This window comes from Bison bison, unplaced genomic scaffold (assembly GCF_000754665.1).
Source record: "Bison bison bison isolate TAMUID 2011002044 unplaced genomic scaffold, Bison_UMD1.0 scf7180017864291, whole genome shotgun sequence".
NCBI lineage: Eukaryota > Metazoa > Chordata > Mammalia > Artiodactyla > Bovidae > Bison > Bison bison.
Window position 1 is genome coordinate 9,494,436 of NW_011494863.1, and position 11,589 is coordinate 9,506,024.

The 11,589-nt window shown below is 39.1% G+C and overlaps 1 protein-coding gene across 1 annotated transcript; it reads left to right on the forward strand.

Moving 5' to 3' along the window:
- Positions 1 to 1,109: 1,109 nt before the first annotated feature.
- On the forward strand, positions 1,110 to 6,188 carry LOC104996282 (acrosin inhibitor 1). Its single transcript, XM_010850485.1, has 5 exons — positions 1,110 to 1,148; positions 1,555 to 1,631; positions 2,503 to 2,534; positions 4,246 to 4,352; positions 5,876 to 6,188. The coding sequence occupies exons 2-5, from the start codon at positions 1,565 to 1,567 to the stop codon at positions 5,925 to 5,927; spliced, it is 258 nt and encodes an 85-aa protein (XP_010848787.1). The 5' UTR covers positions 1,110 to 1,148; positions 1,555 to 1,564; the 3' UTR covers positions 5,928 to 6,188.
- Positions 6,189 to 11,589: the final 5,401 nt, after the last annotated feature.

Here is an 11,589-nt window from a genome sequence, read left to right on the forward strand (position 1 = left end):
GGGTGGCAAATGTAAGTCTATTCCAAACCTGAAGGCAGATTATCTTAATATTTTATCCCTGACATCTAAGAGGCAGGAAGTGTCAGTTCCCTATTTAAAATAAAGAATTTTTATATTAGAAATTCTAAATAGTGTGTCATGGTTACTCAGTGGTAGTATTTGAATTTGAATTCAAGTCTTTCAACTGACAGAACTTTTTCTAGAAATCAGTGAAGGAGATTCATTAATTAGGGAGATTAAATATTACCCTACTTCAAAGCCTCCAATGTCACCCACTTACCTTATTTAATATAGAATTTAAGGCATTGCTCCATGTGGACTCAACCTCACTCCAATGAGCCTTCTTTTATTTTCTTTAGTTTTATTGAGATATAGTTGACATATAACATTATGTAAGTTCGGGGTTCCAAAACTGTCCCAATACTCATCTGGGAGCTTTGCAAACATACCATTGCCCAGATCTCATATATTCAACAATTGATTCACAGTCTTGGTGTTGATAACCAACACTGATAAAAGGTCTCCAGCTGATGTCAATTCCTGGTGGGGACTTTGTACTGTAATCCTATAAGACATTCCCACTGGGAGAAACTTGTTAAAAGATACAGGAGAATCTCTCTTATTTCTGACAACTCTATGTAATAAATCTACAATTATCAACATAAAACGTTTAAATTTAAACTTTAAGGAGAGTTTAAATTTACAATAAATCTTAAGTCTACAGTGCTCTGTCACGAAATAGAGGCTCTCAGCATGTGTTTGATTATAGTTCACAAGACTCTTCTGACTTTGATTCTCTTGTTCTCTGCAACTCAATAGCCTGAAAAGTTTCCACATCTCTTCTCTATCTTAAGATCTATCATTTTTTGTATTTCTTTTTCCTCTCCTCATAGTTCTGGGTTCATCAGATAAAACTGCTCCAGACCTCCTATAGAGAGATGATCTGTGTGAGATCTTTGTGAGGAAGAATACAGAAAACCTCAGAGTCTTATCTGCTGAGGACCATCTGTTTCCCCCAACAAGGCTCCTCACCAACTGCCCAATGAGGGAGACTGCTCGGCTGGGGGAAGTGGTTAAGAAAAGGAGATAGAAACAGGCGCAGTCCCTGGAGCTGCTGCCCTTGCTTTCTACCACCTTCTCTGTGTCAGGTAGGTCAGGCGGGGATGCTATGAAGGCAGCCCTGGTGTGTCACACTGCAGTGAGGACCGCTCCAGGTCAGTCCTTCCTGAAATAACTTTCTATTTTCTGAGGAAAAACTGAACTTCCTAAGCACGTACTTCTTTAAATGCAGCCAGGCTCCTTGTGGGCTGAGTCAAAGGTTGGTTCCTTCTGAAGTGGACAAAGAGGACCTGCTCTAGCATTTCCTGCAAGTCTGTCCAAGGCCTTCTGTTCACATGTGTGTCATGCTGCTTCTGTGGGTTAAGGGAAGAGAGAAGGGAATAGCCCACTATAATTAGGAATCTGGGGCTGGAGGGGTTTCTATATCATAAGACACTTTCATCTAGAAATAGAAATTTGTCTCTGTGCTATAAACATGTCAGTTTCCTTCCACAGACTTGACAAAATGTCTCTCTTCTTATCATGGATCAAAGCTATTTTCATCATTGCCTTGGTATTTCCTCTTTATTCTGGTGAGTGAATTTTCCAGTACAAGGTGAAATATTTTACATATCTTAGAAAATATGGGAAACAACTTCTCTAAACTAGGAATGAAGGAGGTTGTTTTTTTACTGGGCTTGTAAATCTTAAACTGATAAAGTGAAAAAGGGCATATTACAAATGTCTTTTGAAAAAGGCATCAGTGGGTTGCTTTTTCTCATCTCCCGTTTTGGACAAGTAGAGACAGAGTAGAGCGGGTTAGAGTGAGCACTAGAATTTTGCTCTTTGTCTACAGCTATTGAACATGACCTATATTATTTTTCTTTCTGGCAGTCAGATTGTTAAAGGCAAACCTAGGGGGAGAAATGATCTTTTCTAGATCTAGTATTGCTTGATATTCTGATTATCACTCAATCTGAATCCCTTATGATACTTTCAAAGAAAGCTGTTTGGAATTCAAAAATATGTTGCATTAATTTTCACAGAGTTACAATAACTGAATAATAAATAATAATAAAATATTTCCAAATTTGGTATTGTTTTATGATTTTTTTTGTTTTGTTAATGGCAGGAAAGTCTTGCTTCATTAGTTGTGGAGTCTCTAATATTTTATGTGCACATGTTTCTGCTACGAATAAATATGGGCCTTGTTTACTAAAATTGATTCTTCTTTCCCCCTTCCTTTCTCCTCCTCTTCCCCTTTCTCTCCTTCTATCTCTTTCTTCTCCTCCTCTTCCCTTTCTCCTCCTCTTCCTCTTTCTCCCTCCCTACTCCTTCTGTTTCTTTCTTCTCCTCCTCTTCTCTTTCTCCTCCTTCTCCATCTTCCTCTCCCTCTCTCCCTTGCCCCTCCCCCACTCCTCCTTCATTTTTAACTTTCTTTTTTTACCCATGTGTTGGTTGCAGAAATTTATTTTGAACCTGATTTCGGATTTCCGGTAAGTTAATACAGGTGCAGGTTGAAAAAGATAAGCAATCAACTTTCATATATTATACATTTTAACAGAAAAATTCATCAAAAATTGTGCATCAGAGAGGTCTTTCCAAAACTAAAAAGATAGTATTACAACCGGAGAAGGAAATGACAACCCACTCCAGTATTCTTGCCTGGAGAATCCCATGAACGGAGGAGCCTGGAGGGCTGCAGTCCATGGGGTTGCTAAGAGTTGGACACGACTGAGCGACTTCACTTTCACTTTTCACTTTCATGCATTGGAGAAGGAAATGGCAACCCACTCCAGTACTCTTGCCTGGAGAATCCCAGGGACAGGGGAGCCTGGTGGGCTGCCGTCTGTGGGGTCGCACAGAGTTGGACACTACTGAGGTGACTTAGCAGCAGCAGCAGCAGCAGTATTACAACAAGGTCAAAAAATAGAAACTTAGCCATACAAAGCTATCTGTCATTATCTAGACAACATAAAAAGGTGCATATCCTGTTACACAAAAATTTAATTAATGGGCATAAATGTTGCTTCATACAAGCTTCTGAGAAAGGTTGAAGGTGTTTAGAGTAGTAGTGTTCATCTTAGCATAACAAAGGAAAAAGAATCAACCTAAATATATATTTAAGATAAAAAGTTCTATAGATCCACATAGTATGATATTACATAAAGGTAAAAAAAAAAAACCCTATAGCTCTAAATATCTGAATAAACAGAATCACATGTTTAAAAAGTAGATGATACAAGCAGATATATAGTATTTTTTATTATGTCAATTACCAAAACTGTCAACAGTAAACAAACTGCATTTGTATTTTCTGTATAGATAGATAGATAGATAGAGATACACACACACACATATACACACACATGCACAAACACATAGATTTAGTTGGAATTATCAAGAATGGGAATAAGAAAAAGAACAATCTAATTTCATGATTTCTTCTTGAGTTTGAAAGGGAAGTGAAGATGATGGTCACTAAATTACAAAAACACATTTAGCCAGTTTTATGACCTCTTTAAAAAATTAGAGCAGGTTTATGAAGACAATAATATTTTACTTTTAAGTGGGATGTGTGTTAGTTTTATAAGTTCTAGTGTTATAGATAGTAGTTTTTAAAACTAAACATAGGTTGCTTCCCTGGTGACCCAGTGGTAAAGAAAGGGAAGTCGCTCAGTCGTATTCGACTCTTCCCAACCCCATGGACTGCAGCCTACCAGGCTCCTCCGTCCATGGGATTTTCCAGGTGAGAGGACTGGAGTGGGTTGTCATTGCCTTCTCCGAGTGGTAAAGAATCTGTCTGCCAATTCAGGAGACATGGGTTCAATCCCTGAACAGGGAAGATCCCACATACCACAGAGCAACTAAGCCTGCGTGCCATAACTATTGAGCCTGTGCTCTAGAGCCTGGGAACCACAGCTACTGAAGCCCACATGTCCTAGAGTCCATGCGCTGCAACAAGAGAAGCCCCACAATCAGAAGCCCACAAACTGCAGCTAGAGTAGTCCTCACTCACGACAGCTGGAAAAAGCCCACATAGCAACAAAGACCCGGCAAGGCTAAAAATAAATAAATAATTTTTTTTAAACCTAAATATAAAATATATTTCCAACTTTCTTGCATGGTACTTCATATCAAGACTAAACAAATTTTACTCAGACTTTCATTCCCTAATGAATTTTATGTTGTCTCTGCATTTAACAGCCAGACTGTAAAGTGTATACAGAAGCTTGCACCAGAGAATACAATCCAATCTGTGCCAGTGACGCAAAAACCTACAGCAATGAATGTACTTTCTGCAATGAAAAGATGTAAGTACACGATAGTAAATATTTGGTCTTCCAAGGTATGAAGAAATCATTACAAGGTGATGGTAAATCTGTGTTGCTGATTGTACCAAGGCAAAATATATATATAGAAAATAACTGTAAGGTCATTGTAAAATATTAGGGGCCACTCTTTTTTCTTTCCCTGAAGTTCTTGTTTCTGAAAGTAATTTTGTGTTTGAGCTATCAATAATTTTGATTGATATTGTGCAAATGTGTAAACAATTAATTTAACTTAATTATGAGTTACTAATGGCAGACTAACAACCAATAGAATGTAATTCCAAAGCCCAGCTCTGTGTGGTGGCCATGTGATTGACCCTTGCAGATTTCCAGCTGAAGGGAGCATAATTGTTCAGGAACCAAACAGACCACTGAATTCAGAAATTTATCAAAATCAGCCCATTCATGTTAGAAAGGGACTCCTGTCAAGGTTGACTGTCTCAAAAACTCTCTGTGTGTGTTAGTCACTCAGTCATGTCCGACCCTTTGTGATCCCATGAACTGTAGTCTGCCAGGTTCCTCTGTCCATGCAATTTTCCAGACAAGAATACTGGAGTGGTTGCCATTCCATTCTCGAGGGGATCTTTCCGACCAAGGAATCAAACTCAGGTCTCCTACAGTGCAGGCAGATGCTTTACCATCTGAGCCACTATGACAGCCTCCAAATCTTCCCTGGAGAGTGGGGCATTCTAGAGCACATCTATCTAATCTCCCTTTCTGCCTCCTTCCTCTGAGAGTCTGCAGTCTAAAGGTTCAGCCAGCCTTCTACCTCCTGCCTCATTTCCTCTCAGGGGGTATTTCCTCTCACAAAATCTTTGCACATTTAATCCCCAAAGAGGCATGTGTTTCTGGAGGACTGCTGAGATAGTCTCCAGTCTCTCCTCTCTCAGATCTGGGTGGGTCCCAAACCTGAATCAGGACTGAGTGCACAGGAAGAGTGAAGTGGGCCCAGATGGGAACCGGCTCTAGGAGCAAGCAGAGTCCAGTTGCTTCTGCAAGTGGAACACAGCCACTCTACCTTGTTCCATTTTCAAATCCTCCTTATTGAAAAGATTTTTGGAGTTTTTATGTTTAACATCCAAACTCTATTCTGCATGCACATTATCTACATTTCTGTATCACAGAAATGACTCCAATCTGTACAATCTATGGTAGAACTTACAGCATTGAGTGTAATTTTCTCAGTGATACTACACTGGGAGTTTAAAATATTCCCTTGTAAATAAAAAATTATGGTGGAGTAATTTTAGATTTACAGAGAAATTTCAAAGATAGTACCAGTTTTTGTATCCTTTATCCAATTTCTCCTAAGATTAACTCCTTATGGAAACCTGGCACACATGTCAAAAGTAGCAAATTAACTTTGGTTTATCAGTATTAACTAATCTACAGAATTTGTTTGGATTTCACCAGTTTTTCTATTAATATCCTTTTTAATTTTTTTAAAGTGTAATGTACTTTATTTCTTCCTTAAAACTCTAATTGTTTCCTCTCTTTCTTTATAGGAATAATGATGCCGATATTCATTTTCAACATTTTGGTGAATGTGAATATTGATAAAGCAGCTCATAAATTGTAATTACATTCTGTGGTGCATTCAACAGGCAATTAGAGTCTTCTCAGTCAGAGCTAATCAGGTCAATTCTATGAAACAAGAGCTATTGATAGAATATAGAGCATTCAGATTCTTTCCAAAATTAATTTTTCATGATTTCAGGATTTTCATTCTTTATATTAAATTTATTCAATGGTAGTTTGAAAACTAATGTCACTTGCATGCTTGGTAACATAAAAGCTAGTGTAATTTAAAATAATAAATATTTCACTCATTAAAATGTTAATAATGATGTTATCTTTATTAAAACACCCTTTCTTTCAACAAGGGGTTAATCAAATATAATTTCAATATTTTCAAAGATGAAAATTTGAACTATTTCAAAATTCTTTGGTATTTACCAAAAGTACAAACTGTTTGGCTCCTTTCTATCCTATTGAATCAAATTCTCCAAGAAAAAGGGACGAGGAAGTTGAATTCTAATAAGCACTTAAGGTTAATGTTATGATCACAAATGTTAAACAATAAGAACCTTAATTCATTAAATAATTAATTAGAACTTAAGTTCTATAATTGAATTAGTTGAAAAATCTATTCAAAGATAGCATAAGATTTCTGAAGCTTGGGAAAAATTTTACATGTTATTTTCTTTCTCTTTCATAAATAAGTCAAAAGGTAGCTGCTGCTGCTGCTAAGTCGCTTCAGTTGTGTCTGACTCTGTGCGACCCCATAGATGGCAGCCCACCAGGCTCCTCCATCCCTGGGATTCTCCAGGCAAGAACACTGGAGTGGGTTGCCATTTCCTTCTCCAATGCATGAAAGTGAAAAGTGAAAGTGAAGTCGCTCAGTCGTGTCCGACTCTTTGCGACCCCTTGGACTGCAGCCTACCAGGCTCCTCCATCCATGGGATGGAGGCAAGAGTACTGGAGTGGGTTTCCACTGCCTTCTCTGAAAGGTAGTTGAGTGATATTCCAATGCTAGATGGGACTGCTTTCCTCAACCCAGGCTATCCATTTCTAGTCTAAGTTAGTCTAAGTCTGATGATGGCTTTCCACTACTTTCCATCTCCCACTAACAAGAAGCAGACATTGACTAATGGGCCCACTGCTCATTTAAAGCTTTATTATAGTAAAAGAAAAATGTAGAGATAATGCTATCTTTAATATTTTTTGAGGGAACAGTGAAACTGTTTGCAACAGAGAGGGGACCCTTTCCTTCCTCATGAGGGTTGTAAAAAAGTTCCAATTTCTCCATATTCTCAAACCAAATCACAATTTTATTATTTTAAAATAACTATATTTATCCCAGTGGGTGTGAATTAATATTCAGTTGGGGTTGGATTTACATGCCCTTATGATTAACAGTGTTTAATGTTTTTTCATGTGCCACTTGCATAACTTCTCTAGAGAAATGTCTATTTAAATTCTTTGCCTTTGTTGTTCTTCAGTTACTAAGTCATGTCTGAATCTTTGAGACCCCGTGAATTGCAGCACGCGAGGCTACCCTGTCCTTCCCTATCTCCTGGAGTTTGTTCAACTCATGTCCTTTGTATCAGTGATGCCATCCAACCATCTCATCCTCTGTCACCCACTGTATTCCTGCCTTCAATCCTTCCCAGCATCAGAGTCTTCTCAAATGAGTCAGCTCTTTGCATCAGGTGCCTAAAGTATTGGAGCTTCAGCTTCAGCATCAGTCCTTCCAATGAAAACTCAGGGTTGATTTCCTTTAGGATTGACTGGTTTGATCTCCTTGCTATCCAAGGGACTTGCAAGAGTCTTGTCCAGCACCACATTCGAAAGCATCAATTCTACAGGGCTCAGCCTTCTTTATGCTACAAATCTACATCCATACATGACTCCTGGAAAAACCATTGTCTGACTATACAGACTTTGTCAGCAAAGCCATATTTCTGCTTCTGAATATGCTTTTTGGGTTTGTCATAGCTTTCCTTCCAAGATGCAGACATCTTTTAATTTCATGGCTGTCGTTGTCCACAGTGGTGACTGCAATGGAGCCCAAGAAAATAAAACCTGTCACTGTTTCTACTTTTTCCCCATCTATTTACCATGAAGTGTTGGAACTGGATGCCATGAGCTTAGTTTTTTGAATGCTGAATTTTAAAAGTTAAGTTCTTAATATTCCTCTTTTTGATTTGGTAGAGTTCTTTATATAACTTGGTTTCTAGGCACTAGTAACCAGCTGAGCTATTTCAAATCCTAAAAGATGATGCTGTGAAAGTACTGCACTCATTATGCCAGCAAATATGGAAAACTCAGCAGTGGCCACAGGACTGGAAAAGGTTAGTTTTAATTCCAAACCCAAAGAAAAGCAATGCCAAAGAATATTCAAATTACCATACAATTGCACTCATTTCACATGCTAGCAAGATAATTCTTCAAGCTAGGCTTCAGGAGTATGTGAACTGAAAACTTCCAGACATACAAGCTGGATTTAGAAAAGGCTGATAGACCATAGAAAAAGCAAGAGAATCCCCCCCCCCCCCAAAAGAAAAAAACAAACACATTTACTTCTGCTTCATTGATGACACTAAATCCTTTGTGGATGACAACCAACTGTGGAATATTCTTAAAGAGATGGGAATACCAGACCACATTAATTGCCTCCTGAGAAACCTATATGCAGGACAAGAAGCAACAGTTAGAACTGGACATGGAACAACAGACTGGTTCAAAATTGGGAAAGGAGTATGTCAAGGCTCTATTGTTACCCTGCAAATTTAATGAATATGCAGAATACATCATATGAAATGCTGGGCTAGATGACTCACAAGCTGGAATCAAGATTGCAGGGAGAAAATCAACAACCTCAGATATGTAGATGATACTACTTTAATGACAGAAAGTGAAGAGGAACTAAAGAGCCTCTTGATGAAGATGAAAGAGGAGAGTGAAAAAGCTAGCTTAAAACTCAACATTCAAGAAACAAAGATCATGGTATCTGGTCCTATCACTTCATGACAAATAGATGGGGAAAAGTAGAAACAGTGTCAGATTTCATTTTCTTGGGCTCAAACATCAAATAAGTCAGTCCTAAAGGAAATCATGGCTTCCCTCATAGCTCAGTTGGTAAAGAATCCACCTGTGATGCAGGAGACCTAGGTTCAATTCCTGGGTCAGGAAGATCTGCTAGAGAAGGGATAGGCTACCCACTTCAGTATTCTTGGGCTTCCCTTTGTGGCTCAGATGGTAAAGAATCCACCTGTAATGCAGGAGACCTGGGTTTGATCCCTGGGTTGGGAAGATCCCCTGGAGAAGGGAAAGGCTACCCATTTCAGTATTCTGGCCTGGAGAATTCCATGGACTATGCAGTCCATGGGGAAGCAAAGAGTCAGATATGACTGAGCAACTTTCACTTACAAAGGTAATCAACCCTGAATATTCATTGGAAGGACTGGTGCTAAAGCTGGAATTCCAATACTTCGGCAACCTGATGCAAAGAGCTGATTCACTGTAAAAGACTCTGATGCTGGGAAAGATTGAGAGCAAGAAGAGGAGGAAACAACAGAGGATGAGAGGGTTGGATTGCACTACTGACTCAATGAACATGAGTTTGAACAAACTCAGGGAGATAGTGAAGGACAGCTTGGTGTGCTGCAGTTTACAGGGTCACAAAGAGTCAGATATGACTTAGAAACTGAACAATAACACAAAAGGCCCTTATTAGATATACAACTTGCAAATATTTTCTCCCGTGTTTGAGTTGCCTTTTGAACATTCTTCATAGCATCCTTTGAAGTAAAATATTTCAAAATATAGTGAACTTCAACTTCTCTCCCGGAACGTGAAGTCAAGTGGGCCTTAGAAAGCATCACTACAAACAAAGCTAGTGGAGGTCATGGAATTCCAGATGAGCTATTTCAAATCCTGAAAGATGATGCTATGAAACTGCTGCACTCAATATGCCAGCAAATTTGGAAAACTCAACAGTGGCCACAGTACTGGAAAAGGTCAGTTTTCATTCCAATTCCAAAAAAAGGCAATGCCAAAGAATGTTCAAACTACTGCACAATTGCACTCATCTCACATGCTAGTAAAGTAATGCTCAAAATTCTCCAAGCCAGGCTTCAGCAGTACGTGAACCATGAACTTCCAGATGTTCAAGCCAGTTTTAGAAAAGGCAGAGGAACCAGAGATCAAATTGCCAACATCCTCTGGATCATGGAAAAAGCAAGAGAGTTCCAGAAAAACATCTATTTCTACTTTATTGACTATGCCAAAGCCTTTGACTATGTGGATCACAATAAACTGTGGAAAATTCTTCAAGAGATGGGAAGACTCTTGACCTGCCTCTTGAGAAACCTGTATGCAGGTCAGGAAGCAACAGTTAGAACTGGACATGGAACAACAGACTGGTTCCAAATAGGAAAAGGAGTACATCAAGGCTGTATATTGTCACCCTGCTTATTTAACTTATATGAAGAGTACATCATGAGAAATGCTGGGCTGGAGGAAGACAAGCTGGAATCAAGATTTCTGGGAGAAATATCAATAACCTCAGATATGCAGATGATACCACCCTTTTGGCATAAAGTGAAGAAGAACTAAAGAGCCTCTTGATGAAAGTGAAAGTGGAGAGTGAAAAAGTTGGCTTAAAGCTCAACATTCAGAAAACGAAGATCATGGCATCTGGTCCCATTACTTCACGGGAAATAGATGGGGAAACAGTGGCAAAACTGCCTGACCTTATCTTTCTGGGCTCCAAAATCACTGCAGATGGTGATTCCAGCCATGAAATTAAAAGACGCTTACTCCTTGGAAGGACAGTTATGACCAACCCAGCATATTAAAAAGCAGAGACATCACTTTGTCCACAAAGGTCCGGGCTATGGTTTTTCCAGTGGTCAGGTATGGATGTGAGAGTTCAACTGTGAAGAAAGCTGAGCACTGAAGAATTGATGCTTTTAAACTGTGGTGTTGGAGAAGACTCTTGAGAGTCCCTTGGACTGCAAGGAGATCCAACCAGTCCATCCTAAAGGAGATCAGTCCTGAGTGTTTGAAGGACTGATTTTTGAAGCTGAAACTCCAATACTTTGGCCACCTGATGCAAAGAGCTGACTCATTTGAAAAGACCCTGTTGCTGGGAAAGATTGAGGGCAGGAGGAGAAGGGGATGACAGAGGATAAGATTTTTGGATGGCATCACCAACTCAATGCAAATGGGTTTGGGTGGGCTCCAGGAGTTGGTGATGGATAGGGAGGCCTGGTGTGCTGCAGTTCATGGGGTCGCAAAGAGCTGGACACGACTGGGCAACTGAACAACAACAACAGCCCTAAAGAATAAAATACTGCCACTTTCAGCAACAGGGATGGACCAGGTGTTATCAAACTAAGTCAGGTGGAGAAATACAGATATTGTATGATATTTAAATACACAATATAAAAAATAAGGTAAATAAATTCACTTACAATACACAAACAGATTTACAGGTATAGAAATTAAATATAAGGTTATCAACGGGAGAGGAGTAGGGAGGAAAAATTAGGAGTATGGGGTTAATAGATGTACACTACATAAGCAATAAGAATTTAGTCTATAACACACAGAACTATATTCAGTTCAGTTCAGTTCAGTTTAGTCGCTCAGTCGTGTCCAACTCTGCGAGCCCATGAATTGTAGCACGCCAGGCCTCCCTGTCCATCACCAA